The following is a 17,844-nucleotide window of genomic DNA, read 5'->3' as shown; positions in this document are numbered from 1 at the left end:
TTTGGGGAATGATTCTAATTGTTGTCTTCCAAAAGCTTCACTAGGACTCACATAGCCAGATACAGTGGAATTAAGTCCCTTTATGTGTTCACATTTTAAACAGCTTTATCCTGAATGTTCGGGGATTTATTGCATTTTTCTGGTGTTTTGTAAGTTCTCATCAAGCAGTTATATTGGATCATTCTAAATTCACTATTAACTGACAAAGTTTGTGCAGGAGAGCACTCCACTCTTTCTCTGTAACATCTGTTGGAAGATCATGGATTCATGCTACTTTTGTTGTTGTTGTTGTTGTTGTTGATGTTGTTATTTGAAATGTCTTAAGGTGCGTTCACAGATTTTTCCATACAAAAGAGTAATCTGCCTTTTTGTCGGATTACCCAGTTCCAATTTACAAATGTATACACAGAACTGCAAAATTATGTTAATTTATAAACAAAAATAATCTGAATCCATAATAGCTTCTGCGATTATGACAAAATTAATCAAATTCAGTCTCTGAGACTCTAGTCTTTACAGTTATTGAACTGAGTGATACTGAGTCGCTCTCAAAGGGGCCTAAGATGATGAAGATGCTCACTGAGAATTTTTGTGATAACATCTGCAGCATGGAAGAAAAATGAGCTGATAGCATGCATTTCCTGTTTTTCCGTTTCCATTTGCTTTTTTTTCCCATCAAGACTAAAATTAATTTCTTCATTATTTAAATCCAAAATGGAGACTATACAGTACTCATATTTGCATGTCTTTAATGAAGTATCATTTGGATCCCTCTTTCTAAACCTGCAAAAAAAGAAAGAAAGAAAGAAAGAAAGAAAGAAATCACCATCATCTTAACAGTCAAAAAAGAATATATTTCATTTCAGTACAATAAAATACATTACAATTCAATCAAAGCAATAACAATGCCATACGCAGTCAAATGGCATTATATATACATATAAGGTATCAACATGCTTTGGACTTAATGAACATGCTTGATTGAGGTTTGTTATACACAGTAAATGTAGTCCAGCATGCTGTTTGATGACTGAAAAAGCTGGAAAAAAAAAACCCCTGGGAATTATCTTGTGGCTAATTTAAACCTCCGATTAGATCCTGGGGTTGGATCACTTCCAGCATACTGTGGATGAGAAGACCCTGTCGATCGAATGCCCTCTGACCCCCTGGTGTTCTCTGTGTTAACAAGCTCTTGGAGGTCGACATCTAAGCTAATTAATATTTCCTTGGGATTTCATGCTCATTATTTGTCACTTCCAATTTAAGCAGAAACTTATTCCACTAAACCATGTTTGAAGAAAATAATTTATAAAGTATTATAAAGCTATTCAAAACCACTCAGCACAATTTGGCTGAAGTGGGCACTGACAGGTTGGCATTCTGACATATTAGTGTCAGTGCTGATGGACTGTTTCTCTTTCAGGGCATTTTTGTAGGTGTTTGTGTCTCTCCACAATAATTTAAACGCCTCGAAGCATCCATGTCTCTTGTGGCAAGTCATCAGTCTGTCTTCCTGTCCACCATTTGTTTCAATTACTGTAACTTCACAGCTTGGCAACAGGGAGAACAGATGTCTAAGTGTCTATATTGGGAATTCAGAGAGTCCTTCTTTCTAGAAGGTGGCAGCTTACATGGAGATCTGACCACATGCATCACTGAGTGCAAAGTCAAATAACACAGGAAGCCAAACAAGGTGAGTTACAACCAAAGATATTTAGTAATAACAATAGCAATTGAATACAATTCAAATACACAATATCACTGTAAAAACAGACAAAAAAAAACCCAAAGTTTGGTTTATTAAAAAACGCAAGGCGACTTAGTTCTTACTTTTCAGCTTTTAGGAGGGAACTCCAAAAACTACTCGGCATATAGGTGCTTAAAGGTCTGGAAAATTGAATTTCACTCAGAAAGAAAGTAAAAGTTAACTTTAATAAATAACTGCTCGGTGTACTTGGTTCGGTTCACTCAGCAAAAAATCAGTGGGATGTTTGTCTGACCAAAGAAGAGCAACAGCAAGAGCTAACTGTGCAACCACAATAAGGAAAAAAAGAAACACACACAAGATGCATAGGATAGACGATCAAATCTCAAACAAAACAAAATACTTAAGGTGTCACTATCATCCTATTTGTAATGTCTGTGTGATGTAACTGTTGATAATGGTTAAGTGTAATCCTATCAATATAGTTCCAATTTTATCCACCAATATGCTTGCAAGAAGGAGAAACAGATTACAAGTCCCGAGCCCTTTCAGATGCTCCAGGCTCCTGCACGCCTTGTCTGGTTAACTGGGAACTGGAGTCAACTGAATTAGTCAACATGAATTAGTGTGATAGACCAAAGACTTTTATCATAATGTCTATATCTATACAGCTCTCTGGTCAAGTGGTCATGAGGGCATAAGGAAGGAGAGTGTTTAAGGAGTACTAGAACAGGCTCAAGGACTTGATTGCCTTAAATATACAGTACATCCAATCCTGATCAGTAAACAGCTACTGAAACCCCGCTAGTGATACTACTTTTATATTTCAATTCAGTGTTTTTCATGATTACTTTCTGAGCAACATGGAACTTTTATTTAAATAAACTCTGCAAATGCATTTACTGTAACACATCTATCCTGCCAGATATAATTCGGGGGTAGGGGGGGAAGGGGGGTGCTCTCACCATCCATCTCTCTCCATCGCTCATGCCAAGAGTTCTTCTTCTCCGTACTTTTTATTCCTCACATGAGAGCAAGAATCCATCAAACTCTGTACAGAAATATGACAAATGTTCTGTCAGAGTTAGAAAAGAGATTAAGATCAATAACTATGAGTTGTTTTCTCAGAATGATTTGTGAAGGAAAAGTAGATGTTTCTCAACAGTTTAACTTTGTCACAGTTATTCGACACTGAAAACATCTGGAGAATTTGTACAGATTTTTTTTTGCTGTTTAATCTCCCTCCCATGCACAGCTATCCTTCACGTGGTCTTTTACTGCGTCTGTTCTGGAAGTTTCATTATTATAAATGAGCAACAATAGATGGAAGAAACTGAAACTGAATCTTTTCTTCATATATACATAGATAAAACCCATCCCCTGGGAATTTACAGAATAAAAGTATATAGGCAGAGATACATCAAAACACATACCAACCAATACAAAAAATCCATATATACATACACACATGCATAAAATAACATGGGGGATACTTTTCGCTGAACAGGATTCATCAATGTTTATCCCTTCAGGAGAATGTACATATTAGAGAATGAGTTTTTTTTTTTTTTTCAGAGTAATGACACCTCTGGAGAACAAAGTGGTTTATAAATCTGTAGAGGAGAATGATGAAGTGGATTTGGGGATCCACAACATCCTGGTGAGACATTTCTCGCAGAGAGAAACATTTGTTGGATGACTGTTTTAGTTTTGTGTGTGAGTGTGTGTGTGTGTGTGTGTGTGTGTGTTTACACACTTCGTGAGTATTTATAAATGCTTACATTAATGTCTTGCAGGTGATTCATTAACGATTTTTAAGAATAAATTTAAGTATAATAAAACAGGACAAATATAAAGACGATAGTCTTGCATCACAGTTCTGTGTCCTCCGATAGATGTTTGTATGTGCAGGTAGGGGAGAGAGATAACCAAATCGTTCTACACATTTAAATTGTTATTTATTCAATCCAAGATAAAAGTAACAGATACAGGAGTTAGGTAAGAGCGGCATGACAATGTCTTGTGATGGGTAGGCCAGAATTTAAGTCGCCTAATTGTTTTATATACAGGTAGCACGGAAACACGGGCAAACTGGAGCAGCATACGGACAGTGGCTATGCTGCATCTCAGGAGCTCAGCGCATAACAACTCCATCATTCATCCATCCGGGTTTTACATCATTGGCTTCACATCTTTGCCATATTCAAGTCTCTACGTAATTTTCTTAGCCGTGGTTTACGTCATAACAGTACTATCAAATTCTTTTGTCATTAGTATAATCTCGTTTGACGAGCGTTTACATCGTCCAAAATTCCTGGCTGTCGGGAACCTTGCGGTCGTCGATCTGATCCTCAGTACCTCTCTTATTCCTGGAATGATAAAGACTTACCTTTTCAAAGACAATTTTGTGCCTTTTAAATTATGCCTGGTGCAAATGTATTTTTATTACACCCCTTTGTGTCTTGAATCATTTTCCCTCGCGGTGTTGGCTTTTGATAGATTTATTGCTATATGTTTCCCTTTGCGACAAAACTCCATTAACACGAATATCACCATGGTATCCATACTGACAGTGTGTTGGTCGTTTTGCATAGGCATGGTAATGTATTCCGTCTACATAATGAAATATTTATCTTTCTGTGGCTCTGTCCTGGTAAATAGCTACTTCTGTGACTATGCTCCAGTTTTCAGGTTAGCTTGCAATGATAACTCTATGCAGTGGGCCACAGCGACGTCTTTGAGTTTAATAATCTTGTTTGGGCCGCTGTCTTTAATAATTATCTCATACGTCAGCATTTTGATCGCTGTGTTCAAGATGAAAAGCGTTGAGAGCAGATTCAAAGCGTTGGCCACTTGTACGGAACACCTCATCCTCGTTGCTGTTTTTTACATACCGATTCTGACCATTTTTATCATTGGATTTTTCTGGCATGGTGTCAACTCAGACCTCAGGGTGTTGAGTTTGTCATTATCCTCTTGCATTCCTCCCTGTCTGAACCCAATCATCTATTCTCTCAAAACGAGTGAGATAAGGAGACAGGCGTCTTTTCTCTTACGAAAAAGTATATTTGGTACTCTGTGGAAAACTGTTCATCCTTTTTGATAGAAATATAAGTTAACATAGGTCAAACATATGTCAAATAAAACTTCTGGGTTTTTTAAATTAGTAATAATTTATTTATTTATTTATTTTTTGGTTTCTCCAGGACGTTGCAGCTCTAATGCGGTGAAAACCTAATAGCCATTCAAAGAATTCCATTACACAGCTGTGTACTTACATTGTGCATAAACGTAATAATTTGTCAATCATTCCTTCACATAGCTCTCGTGTAATTGCAACGTAGGAAACACTGCTTCGTCATAACATGTGTTGTATGTAACGTGCTGCCTACTTTTTTACATAAATACACACAGACTGTTTTAATTCTAAAACTGTACATTTGCAATGGAAAACAAACCTATCCTGGCTAATGTAGTATGGCATAAGGTTATAGAGCATAAAGCTTATTGTTTTTACTGTTTTATAACTCATGGTTTTGCGGTTTTGATAGGTAAAGATGGGGGCTTTAACGTTTATCAAATAACATTTGATAAATGTTAAAGGCTAAATTGTTGGTTTAGTGTATGCAGATTAGCAGTTCACAAATTGCACAAGTAGTAGGCTACAGTGGAAGTATCTAAGATGCTAAATGGTAAAACAGTTGTGTGTTCTATTTATTCTGTGTTTTAGTCATTTAGTAATCATGCTGCCTATACTGCCTGGCTTGTTGTTATTATTGTTGTCTGGTTTAAGTTTATACCGTGTTTGCTGGGCTTCAAACGAATAATGATTTATTTATTTATTTATTTTTACTTCAGTGTTGTTTAGTGTTATTAGCGTTTGCTCGTCTGCTCTTCGCGCCCTTTCTTCAGTTTACATTAAAGAAACAAATGCTGTAAGTTTTAAGCATCCAACTGTAATTTATATCCACCTGTCACATAGCCTACCCAGCAATTCGTTTGAATATGCCATCCAACAGAATATGCCCTCCTCCCTTTGTTTAACACCTTCACACTATCCAATAAGATATCTTACAATAGAGATCAGGCAGAGAGAGAACATGAATGTGAACATGTTGATACTCAAGGATCAGAAAAACATATTTAGGCTACACAATCTCAACAAGAAGCCTTTTTTACGCATAAGTGGCCAGGTTGAAGTGTAGCCTACGTGTCTTGATGAATAGAGACAGTGATTACAGCCATCGTACAGTACAATATTTTGCCCTGCTTCACTCATATAGACAATTTGCTGACCCTTTGGTTTCTTATTGAAGGCAAGACCTGCTAATTTACGAGAGAAACTGTAGGCTCTATCTTCTACAGTGCTGCTAAATGCAAGGATAGACTTCAGGATTGACTCCATATCATTAAAGGGTTTATTCTGAGGGACTAAAAAGAACCATAATTTAATGGTTTCGTTTAATTTCTACACTCAGTAAACACAAATAAGCTTTACTCGAGCCGTACCATTCAGCTATCTGCTTTCACAACAAGCAAAAAATAATCTAATTTAGGAAATACACTGAGGTTCTAAAATGGTACGATACTTCCCTCTAGCGGAAGGAAGGATAAAATACCCGACAATGCGGATCAACACAGCAGAGGGCAGCACTACATTTGAGAGCGAAGTGAGAGGTAGTTGCGAAGTCGGACATGTTTATATGTTGCGCCTTTCCTGTCCTCCCATTAAATTCTTCCGTGTCTTAAGTGGAGGCGTTATGAAAGGTGGTCGTCTGAAGAGCGGAGAGTGAAAGGTAATTTTGAAAGACAGTTTGTCGTACTATTAATATGTGTTGAAATATGTATTTAATTCTCTTTGAGCAGTGATTGAGCTCAGTACACATTCGCGTTTACATTAATGCAAAATTCAGACACACTTTTGTAAGCCTGAAGTCTTGTTCAGAGACTGTTCAGAGCACATTGAGTGTACAGTGGATGATGTCTTTACAGATTCAAAAAGTGTCCATGCAGTCTCATTGCGACTACATATTTTATACGTTTTCACTGTAGCTTTAATGAGTATGATTTAAAGTGTTCTTGAACTGAATCCAACGTTCTCGTGCTTTTCCTGGTCTGTAATTCAGTCTACGAGGATTTCGCTATCGTTTTCGAGACAACTGTTGCACACCTAATATCCGGATGAATGAGAAAAGGAAGTTTTAAATGTGTCATCTGTGGGTGCGTCGTTATAACAATCTTTTAAATTTCACAGTAACCGGTTCGAGGCAAAATGACATCTGGGCCATCACCACACAACCGCAGCAGGAGTGAGGAAGAGGATGATCCTGTGGATCAGATGATTTCTAAAACAGGCTGTGCAGAGCTGCACTACGCCGTTCAGGACTGTATGGCTGAACACCAGGACTGGCGGAAGTGCCAGAGTCCAGTGCAGAACTTTAAAGACTGCATGATGTCATTTCAGAAAGCAAGGAAGGAACAGCTGCTGAAACAGAAAGGAGCTGTCACAGAGTCTACCTAAAAACACTGTCCTCAGTGGGGGTTTTTTTTCTCTTCTTTTTTTTTTTTTTACACTGGACTGTCTCTTAATAATAATATGAGGAAATGCCAACAAGCTTACGTTGGCTTTCAGTCAGATGGAAACTGAGTGCTACACAGTGACTGACAAACAGAGATTTTTCAGAGATTTCTCTCATTTCCTGTGGTTTTGCTAAAAGGACTTCTTATCTGATGTCAGCACAAAACATGATGATTGAGGGTGAAAATAAAGTTACAGAATGAGTGGAAATTGCACACTGCTTCTGAATGACTTATTTCTGTCTCTGTGCCACCGTGGTTGACGTCTAGGTTTAAAACACACATTGAAAATTGTTATAAATACATTCTCAGTAGTGTCACAGTCTTAACTCCAGACTGTTTGATTAATTATTCTGTTTTATAAACACCTTTTAGTACGACGCTCTTGTTTGTTTTCCAGTTTTCAGTTAAAAGAAAATTCAGGATAATTGATGGATTATTAATAGGCCTACACACATGGATCAGACATTAACACATGGATGATTTATTTATTACATATGCAAGAAAAAAAAGCTTAAATCATTCTTCTCCTTTAACTCTAGTCTTTCATCTTTAATAAATCTTTATTCAGCGTAGGGAAGAGTTTGAAAAAAGAAAAAGTCATGCAGTTCCAGTTTAAGCATAATTCAATTCAATTCAGTTTTATTGTCATTACCACAATGTGCAGGCACATGTGTAAAAGAAAAGATATCATGCCTTTCATTTGGCTTCTTTTTCCATTAAATAAATGATATACGACAATGTTTTACTCTAGGACTTAAAAACAACAAACCCTGAAGGGACATGGCTTCCACATAAACTCTGTTTCTATTGGTTAACAAAGCCACTACCTATTTGCATGTTTGTAATCACATTGCATGTTTAGGGTTCTATCTTGCCTCTGTTCTCATTGTGTTTTTCTCTGTTGTGTTATTTACCATGGCTCGTTTGTAGAGCCCTCTCATAGACTGCCTGACCTCTTCTGTATTAATCGTGTAAATGAAAGGGTTTAGCATGGATGGTATTGTTTGCGTAAGAGAGTAACTGATTATCCTGGCATTAGCATTAGTAGCCCCTGCCCATGCTGCTGCATATATGCTAAAGATTGGCAGATAGAAAACAGCAACTAAAATGAGATGGGATGTACATGTTTTCATGGCTTTGATCCGTGCCGTGCCCTGAGCGATTCTCAGCAGTGCAACAGCTATGCAAGCATATGAAATAGTTATTAATATAAACGGAATGCAAAGGATGCTGGCAGTGCAGACAAAGCCCATGATGTCATTCAGAGAATAGTCATTACAGGCCAGTTTATAAATTGGGCCATGGTCACAGAAGTAGCCATTGATCACAGTAGATCGACAAAAAGAGAGTCTGGTAATCAGTGCTACAGTGGAAGCAACTAGAGCTGTTGAAAACACCCACATACATCCAACGATTGAAGCCATTGCTGTTTTAGTGACGGTTGCATGGTATCTGAGAGGAAAACAAATTGCAACCACTCTGTCATAAGCCAAAAGAAGCAGAGTGAGAGACTGCAGAGTCATGAAAAAGAAAACAAAAAACATGTTGGCCAAGCAAGCTTCATAAGATATGTACTGGTGTTCAAACAAAAATGTTTCTATGAGCTTTGGAATCAGAGCAGTACTTCCGCCCAAATCAGTCACAGCCAAGTTAAACACAGCAATGTACTTCGCTGTGTGAAGAGTACGGGCCAGGCATATAGTACACATTATAAAGGAGTTCCCAAAGACCGTTGTGGTGTAGACAAGGCAGAGAAATATATAATAATACTTTGCATGTGGGACGTTGGAAAATCCATTAATATAAAATGTGGATGGACGCACAAATGTTGTGTTCGCAGAGACTGGCTGTATGGGCATCATGAAATGTCTTCTTTTTTTCATGTGCAGGGAGCAATCTGAAAAGATTCAGTTCATGTGAATTAATATAAGTTAAATTAATTTTCAAGAAAAAAGATACAAATGCAATCCATACCACCTTTTCTCAGAATATCACCAATATCCACTTGTAAAATTGATGAAATGCTGCTCTTTTATCTTCACGTTCACTTCATGAGTAACAAATATTGAATCAGTAATAAAGAGTACAACCTGTTCAACAACGCGGGAGAAAAAGGAACTGATCAAAAACAGATTTAAGTTGTGTTATCTTTGTTCTTGTGTCTGAAGCAACCTGACGATCTACGTGCAGCATTCACAGATTCTGAATATATATACAGTTGGCAAGTGGCTCATTTCCAGTGCAGAACTGGCTCTGCCCCCCAGAGACGGTCCGAGAGAAAGCAATAACTGTTTACCAGAATGCCTCTTTACGCCCTCTGCACCCTCACTTGGTCTCGATCGTTATGAAGCGGGTATGTAACCCCAAGTGTGAAACTGGCGAGTGACAACATACAAAATCATTTGAAAAAGATTTACCCACAACACTTACCCACCTACCCCATTTGGTTAATAGTAAAAAGAACAAACTGTGGATGTCATGTCGTTTTGTTGACTGGGTCCAGCTTCTTTGTTATTCTCTGATGGGCACATAGTCCTCCATACTGTGAATATCAATCACACTTGATGAGTGTCTTTTGTTTACATAATCAGAGGGGCAATTAAAGAAATGATATAATCCTGAAATGGGAAATGGTAGGACTCAAAACTTTTCCAGATAAAATTACAGTATGGGTTTCAATCTCTCAGCTGAAGCTTACATATGGAGTTGAAATTGTGTCGAAGATTCCCCCAGTTTCCCAGTTTGTGTTTGACAGATGCGTACTGAAATATCTCAAACTGGTAATAGATATAGGAGTTTGTGAATGCTCACACCTTCACACATTGATACAAAGCTGACTGCACAATTGACATTTATAAATGTGCACAGCAAAGTGCACAATTAGTAACACAGAACAAATTAGCATTTGTAGATCTTTCGGATGCGTTGATTTTTGAATATTTTGAAGTGGCAAAGGAAAAGCAGAATTTTTACTTCCCATTTGAATCCAAGTATGCGTGAAAAATTGTCAAGTTGGAACATGCATTTGGAACTAGGATCCAAGTGTGAATCCAAATCTGACATAGCACCTGTCAGCCGTGGTACATAGCACCTGTCAGCTGTGTTTTTTCGTGATTTAATGGGTTTAGTTTGCAAGTATGAAGACTGCATAACAAGCCTTGTGACTGGTTGTTCTTAAATGATGTTGGCAGTCTTATACAACACTTGAGTCTATGTTATTACATGCTCAGGACTTGACTAAGTCTTCATTAAGAAAGGCAATTTAACCTTACATTTAATTTTCCATAAATGAAAATGCAGCACACTTTGTGGAAACTGTATGGTCTCTGTGCACAGAGACAAGGCAAAAACATGGATCAAAACAAGGAGGCTGTCTTAATGTCTCAAACGTTCACAACATACTAACGAATGACAACACACAGTGAGAGTACTTGTCTGGCTGAAACTGTGAATAAATAATATTAGCAGATATCTGAAGAACACAGACCATTCACACCTACACTTGTGGCAATAAGAGCCATGTCCCCTTATAATAAAATATTTTTTTAAAAAAAGAAACATGGCGTCTGCATACGGGTCATGATCCGTGTCTATAAATACCTGGCCCAGGTAACATTGCGCTCTCTCCCCCCACTTCCTCTGTCTGGTGTGTCGCACTTGTGCGTTTTTAGTACACCTTGAGGTGGCTGCGCTGTCCGGACGCGCTTGGTTTTTTTTTTTGAGTATCGTAGAGAGAGCGAGGTTTTCTTTTTCCTCCATTCTGAGCCTTCTGAACCCGACAAGTTCCACCGGTAAGCCGTGGTCAGTTACTGCTTACGATTTTATTGTGATTTTTTTTAATCGTATTTAGCAGGTGACACGGCAGCGGTGAGGCAAATCTTTTTTTTTAAGTCCGGTTCCATACTGACCGCTCTTTAGAAGCCGTAACCTTGGGCTACGGCTTGGGTTTTTTTTTTCTTCTGAAAGGGTTTTTTTAAACCTTGGGATAGCTCTTCTGTTCTCCGTTTATTTCAGTTTTGTTTTATTTTATTGTTATTTTCCTATGGCGCCCGGGTTGCCCTATTATTGTTAATGTGATGGAAATTGTGTTTAAAGGTATTCTGTTACAGAAATTTTAAAAGTCGGATTGTCGGAATTTTGCGTCTAAAGACTTTTGTTACTGCGCACCGACTGCCGAAATACAACGCATCTTGGAAGATTGGTTCAGGACTAATTTTCTTTAGACAAGTAAATAAATAAATAATTGAATAACTGTGCCTGTTGTGTTTGGTTCACTGTAGCTTTAGCCAGCATCAGTAACCTTTATTATTATAATATATTTATTTTTAACCACTCTGTCTGAGTGGTGGTGGATTTCACCTGGCGCCCGAACTGTTAAAATTAAAATAGTCCCACTACCGTCACACACTCCTCTTAGTAAAGCAGGGCTGGAGATCCAAAACAGATAATGCCCAAACTGTCACCTGCCATTAGAATCCTCTTTGGGGTATTTTGGTGTAGGGGCTGCATAACGGAGGATGTCAGATACCTCTTGCTACAGGCACCTGTAGATCCACCTGGATCTCTGCTGAACTGAAGACTCACAGCGTGCTGAGCACAGTCCCTGTCTCCATGGCTGAAGACATTAAACCAGAATTAGATTCTTATCGAACATCAAGCACGAGGCTAATTCTATATTGCTGTGCTCTACCGTCGCAGTGGCTTTGTCAATAACTGCCAGGACCTTTAAGGCCTTGAGACAATAGCTGACGGAGGAGAGAAAATGTGTTTGAAAGCTGCACAGTTAGGAAGATGTACTTTCTGTTGTGAGGTAGCAAAGGATAGGTGAATGGCAGGCAGATCTGAGTGTTTTAGTCATTAGGACCTAGTGGGTAGCTTGCTGAAACCACAAGACAGAGGAGATGTTGTGGATGGTGCACGATCAAATCCAAATCACACAGATACAAATTCTTAAAGCTGGCCCCCAATCCACCCACAGTGGGAGTTAATAAAATCCAGGGATGGGTTTGGCAGTGAGTCAGGCCCTGACAAAATATTTAGAGCTTGTATAAGTTGTCTTACATGGTCTGTGAGAAATGGTAAGTTGTCTTACCCATGCTGTGAGAAAGTATTCCTTGTGCTATTGTAACCCACGTGAATTAATTCCATACTCTGTAAGCCAGTTATAGATAGTTCCTTTAGAGGGCGCACTTCCGAAAAAAATGGCAGCACAGTATACATGCACGAGTTGAACTGATCTCACGCAGACAGTAGCGAACATTTCAGAAGAAAGCCCGTTAGTATGTCATACAGGAGTCAGTCAGTTTTTTTATTTCATAATTGACGATAACTCTGTGTTAGAGCAACGTGTAGAGTAACTTTTCCCGCGTCTGCATTTGTTGAGCGAAACTCAGGTGAGTTGTTTCTTTTTTTGTGCTATGCTAGCAAATTCGCTAGTCATGTTAGCATGGTATTAGTATATATAGTCAAGTGAATGATAGACCTGGGACTAAATTCGGTGCGTACAAAGGAGTACGAGTTTTTTGGAAAAAAAAAAAACAATCGGAGTAGTGTTGTATGATTGTCGATCGTATGATTGTATGAACTTGTGTAAGGCTGGTAATCTTTATGCGTGTGTGTGCTAGTGCGTGGAGTGATCGGATATGCTACTGTAACAGACCCTTTTGAATGTGTAATTCGATACCCTACACTGTATTTGAATTTTTATTTTGTTATGGGGAAAAAATGCAGATTTTCTAAGTGTACGTTGCAAATGTGAATTTATGTATTTCATAAATTAACAGTTAAGTTTTCCTGCATTTTGTTCTTTCTAAGTGCATCCCTTGTTCAGTTAAAGAAATAGCGAGAGAGAGAGTTTTTTGTAACTAGGTTGTAAGGTTGCAGAATTGACCATAATGAACGTATTCTGTGCCATGCAGTTTTTTTTTTTCTTTTACCACAACTAGACGGTATATTACATGGCGAGCCAGACCCAGCGGTGAGCGCATGCCGAGATAGTGTGAGGAGTTCCTGTGGTCAGACGCCTTCCGTCAGCTAACTGTACGTTCACACTGAACGCGGCGAGAGCGTCAAAGTGACCGGAAGTCATTCATTTTCAATGAGAGCCAGCGTCTTTAAGCGGCGAAGAGCGTCGCGGCAAAGGGCGTCGCGGTGAGGGTGGTTTGGGCGTCAAAATACAGTTGAAGTTCGGTTAACTTTATGGTAATGAGATATGACGCGGTTGGGCGGCAACCAATAGAAACTTGGAAGTGCTCCGCTCTAGAGAATTGTAGAGAACACGACAGTATAAACTATTGTTCCCACAAAACTTTTGGTCCTAAGCAAAATGGAGGAGAAACTGATTATATCGGTGGTGGGTTTCCCCATGTTGTACTGTAATGTAGGTTATGCACAAACGTTAGTGTTAATTAAAGACCAAGGCTAGTAAACGTGTCCTATAAACTCCATGCTGGAATTTGACCTAGCCTATCATTAACACAAAAGACACACAACAACAAAAAGCTTTTAAGTAGTGTTTTTCATTAGTTAATTTTGTTACGAAATATGTAATTAGCATTGTTTATTTATTTCTGTCATCGGTCGATTTCGCACCTTCACATTTAAAATATCTCATAAGGTTAACTTATAGCCTACTGGTGGTCAGTCAGCACAAAGATACCGCTCGACCTGTTTGTTTGCTTTATAGCCCCTTTAAAAACATTTGCATAACCAAGCTTTCCGAAGGAACTTGTACCCGCCTATTTCATCAACGGCAGAGCGTCCACAGTGTTCAACAGCGTCGTTGGCAGGGAGGTTTGGGCGACTCTTGACGCTCTCGCCGCTCTCAGTGTGAACGTACAGTAAGAGACACAGACAGTGCACTGCTACTCTTTTTTTTTTCACATTCAATCACATATACATTTCCACATACACTTGGACTTGTGCCTACAGCAAAGAAGCCTACCCGGGTAGCAACTGTGGGACAGAAAAGATTTATTCTTTTGTATTTATTTATTTTTTGTTGTTTGTTTTTGTTCCCTGAGGCCTCATTAGGCGCTTTCGGACAGTTCTAGGGTCTCAGTTGATAGGAACTACCCCCTGGGGAGCTTCCCCTAGAACTACATACATTCTAGGGCCTTTTTTCTGTTTGCATTCGCACCGCCAGTAGGAACGCTGAAGTGACGGTACAGCTGATGGTACAGCTAAGAGCTGTTGTTTACGACTAACCATGGATAGCTGCACATTTTTGGTCATTGTGGGGGGATATAAAATACCGGTAAAATAAAACATAAAAACCATGTCTCCCCTCCTACAATTCCAGACATTTTAAGGCATTTTTAGACATGAATATCAAAAAATAAATGTAATACGTTCTAAGACTTTATATTTTGCACTGATCTTTAAAAATGGCGGTTACAGTCATTGTATACCTGCGACTGGACCAATGGACCATCTACGTCACAAGGTTCCTATTGCGCTGCGAAAGTACCTACCCTGAAGTAGGAGCTAAAAAAGCCCCTCAAAACGGCGTTCTAAGAACTATGATCATTCTAAGTTCCTGCGGTGTGAACACGCGAAAAAGGGGGTACTTTCTCCGACAGTTCTAAGAACTATGGAAAAGTTCCTCCGGTGTGAAAGCACCTATTGTCAGTATTGTAACTTGTTCTGCAATTTATGTTTAGAAGTGAATATATTTCTTTTCCTTTAATACATACTTACCTGTTTTCTACCAAACCATATTCTTGTTGTGCTTTTCTGCCCGCTTACTATCCTCCTTCCCGAACCTAGAGACGTGGTGTTAACTGTGCTGTGCCCGTTAGTTATCAATTAGAGAAGAGACCACCACGTTACACCATGTTGGAACAGCCCAGTGTTGGGTAGTGGATGGAACAGGTGGCCAGTCTCACTGTGAAACTGTGAAATATCACTGTGAAACACCTTACGGTGCAGAATGGGCATGGACTGAGGGTGACCATACATCAGATGTAGTTAGAGGGCCAGTAGAATACAGTGCTGCCCCAAGACTGAATGACTCCTTACTAAAATAGAGAAACCCTTGCCCTTGACTGTGATGGAAATTTGGGTAAAGGAATCATGCCGACCTACAGGCATGGAGGGTTTTTGATTGGCTAATCCAAATGCCACACTGTATAAAGGACTGGATAGGAATGTAAACCAGGAGGTAGCTGAAGGGCTCTGGATACTCTGGAGGACAAAAGAAGGATGTCAGAGGCCCATTTGCCTCATTGGGTATTGACCACAAACAATAGAGGGATTGCAGGCACGAGCCCTGAGATTGTGAAAACACCAAACCATTGCATTCTGTTGTGTCAGAGATGAATAACCTGATGGATAAAATATTGTGTTTTAGTAAAGATCTTTATTAGCTGATCAGCTGGTTTCATTAATCTTACTTCCAAATTTTATTTTATATTTTAAATTTCTCTGGTTGTAAACTTTAGTAATGAGCACACAGCCACACAGAGGGAACAGGGTAAGGCTGAGGCATTTAATTATGTGCTTAATACATGTAGTAGTACTGCTTCTCCACAAGGGGGAAGCAGTGACCAGAGATGGAGGAACTCAGTTTGCTGGCAGGGTACTGTCTCCTCCAGAGCTGTGATGATTGTCCTGTGCCATACAATGTGTTGAAGGGTACCTTTTGGTTTTACTGAGCTGTCCAGAGTGGCACTGCGATCTGTCAGATGATGTTGATAACTTCAGACTCCCAAGACAAGATATCCACTTGTTCTGTGTGATTATTCACAGAGAAAAGATAGGCAGTACTCTTTTGCTGTCTAACACAAACGAAAATGGCATTTGAGATCAGAAGTTAATCTGAAATAGCTACATATTCACAACAGAGAACCTACAATCTCTGCAAAAAGACACTGAAGGTCTGATCAAAATCAAGCTATATTAGCTATTTTGGCAGTGCAATTCAAGTTAATTACATGTCAGTGACGTCAAGGAGATATGCTAGCATCTAGCACATGATGGTTCAAAAAATTGCTCGATGCATCAGATTCTCCCCAAATTATTCAAAATATGGACATGTATTACAAGATAAGGATAAACACAGTTTTGCATAAGCCTGAGACTTCTGCAAATGGATGCTGATTCTAACATGTACAGTAAGTACAGTGAATGCATTAAAGGCCTACCATCCTTAGAAATTCACACTCAAGATATTCAAAAGGTATTCACACTCCAGACTGAGCAAACACTAATTTCCTTTGTATGGGCTATATTATGTGTACTAAAGAATATTCTTAACATTAGAAGGAGACAGATTAAAGTGGGCACTGAATAGAGGTGTACAGAGATGTGATTATCTGTATCTGTATCTGTTCAACCAACAAAGTTATCTGTCTCTGTATCTGTATTCAGATAGTAGACCAGAAGTGTTCATGGTTTACGGCGGAAGTCATGTTAAATAGTGCAAATGTTGTATTTCCTAACCTAATATTCATTGGTAATGCATTATTTTAGCCTTCAAAGCATCAAATTGATTTAATACTGGCATATAATTAATTATGAAATATATTTCCACATCCTCATACTGTACTTTTCATCTCTCTCTCTCCCTCTCTCTCTCTCTCTCTCCTCTGTCTTACACTTTTTTTTAAATTCTTAGTTTTAACTAAACTAAGTTCTATGAACTGCACCCCCCCCCCCCCCCGACTTTAACTGAAGGACACTGAACAATCTGTTTTATAAATCGAAAGATTCTCTTTTGCATTGGAAATAGAAACTATTTACAGTAAAACTATACAGAAAATATCCTTCCGTTAAAGGGAATAATCCTAAATTGCAATGATGCTGTGTTCGCGATTCTTCGTGTGTTAAAGTCACTGCAGTTCGCTAGGCAAACGTGAATTACTATTTTACAACAGTAATTTGCGCTGACTTGGTGGGGGTGACTAGACAATGTAGCTATCACTTTTCAATAATGTGTAGCAGCCTAAATGAAACGACGTGAGGTTTTTTGAAGTGGAGGAAATTAACACATAACCTACAGCTAAAAACTACAGGTTCTAAACTTCATTTTGATATAGGCCTGTAGGTTGCAGGGGTAATCCAGCTGCCCCACCAGGCTTTTGTCTCGCTAGCTCCCGCGCTTGACTCGGAGGGGGCGACTACAGAATGTAGCGATCAGTTTTCAATAATGTGTAGTAAATGAAACGACTAATTTGTGAAATTAAAGTCCTATGTTGCAAACAGGATGGGCATTTTATCTTGTGGCCATCCACAACTATAAGGGTCGATTTGAAGAAACACAATGGCTGACGTACAGACATGTCCCCTAAAATCCCAAAAGGTAATATTTTTTTGTCTTGTGCGAACAAGTTAATATCAGCGTAGTAAAGGCATGATAGGCATATCCTTTGAAGACCATGGGAGTAAGTTGTGTTTATAGCTTTTGTTGAGTTTGTTTATTTCTCAGGTATGTTTGAAACATGGTGGCGTTCATTGGTTTATTTGAACAGTCAGTTTGCCATGTTCTTGGTGGGTGAGCTGGTTGAAGATAGCTTTGTGCGACTCTTTAGTTGTACCGAAGTGTTCATGTCCGCCTAAAC

The 17,844-nt window shown here is 38.9% G+C and overlaps 3 protein-coding genes across 3 annotated transcripts; 2 read left to right on the top strand and 1 right to left on the bottom strand.

The window, feature by feature from the left end:
- The first annotated feature begins 3,821 nt into the window (after positions 1-3,821).
- Positions 3,822-4,808, top strand: LOC115828316 (olfactory receptor 2A12-like). The gene has a single exon (XM_030792277.1). The coding sequence runs from the start codon at positions 3,822-3,824 to the stop codon at positions 4,806-4,808; it is 987 nt and encodes a 328-aa protein (XP_030648137.1).
- Positions 4,809-6,449: 1,641 nt separating this feature from the next.
- Positions 6,450-7,436, top strand: coa4 (cytochrome c oxidase assembly factor 4 homolog). The gene is made up of 2 exons (XM_030792110.1): positions 6,450-6,501; positions 6,960-7,436. Exon 2 carries the CDS (start codon positions 6,978-6,980, stop codon positions 7,224-7,226), a length of 249 nt encoding a protein of 82 aa, XP_030647970.1. The 5' UTR covers positions 6,450-6,501; positions 6,960-6,977; the 3' UTR covers positions 7,227-7,436.
- A 715-nt stretch (positions 7,437-8,151) lies between these two features.
- Positions 8,152-9,144, bottom strand: LOC115828315 (olfactory receptor 1-like). Its single transcript, XM_030792276.1, has one exon. The coding sequence runs from the start codon at positions 9,142-9,144 to the stop codon at positions 8,152-8,154; it is 993 nt and encodes a 330-aa protein (XP_030648136.1).
- Between the last annotated feature and the right edge of the window lie 8,700 nt (positions 9,145-17,844).

Source organism: Chanos chanos, chromosome 15 (genome assembly GCF_902362185.1).
Source record: "Chanos chanos chromosome 15, fChaCha1.1, whole genome shotgun sequence".
NCBI lineage: Eukaryota > Metazoa > Chordata > Actinopteri > Gonorynchiformes > Chanidae > Chanos > Chanos chanos.
The sequence above is the reverse complement of the archived record's forward strand: the minus strand, read 5'-3'. Positions and strand labels throughout refer to the sequence as shown.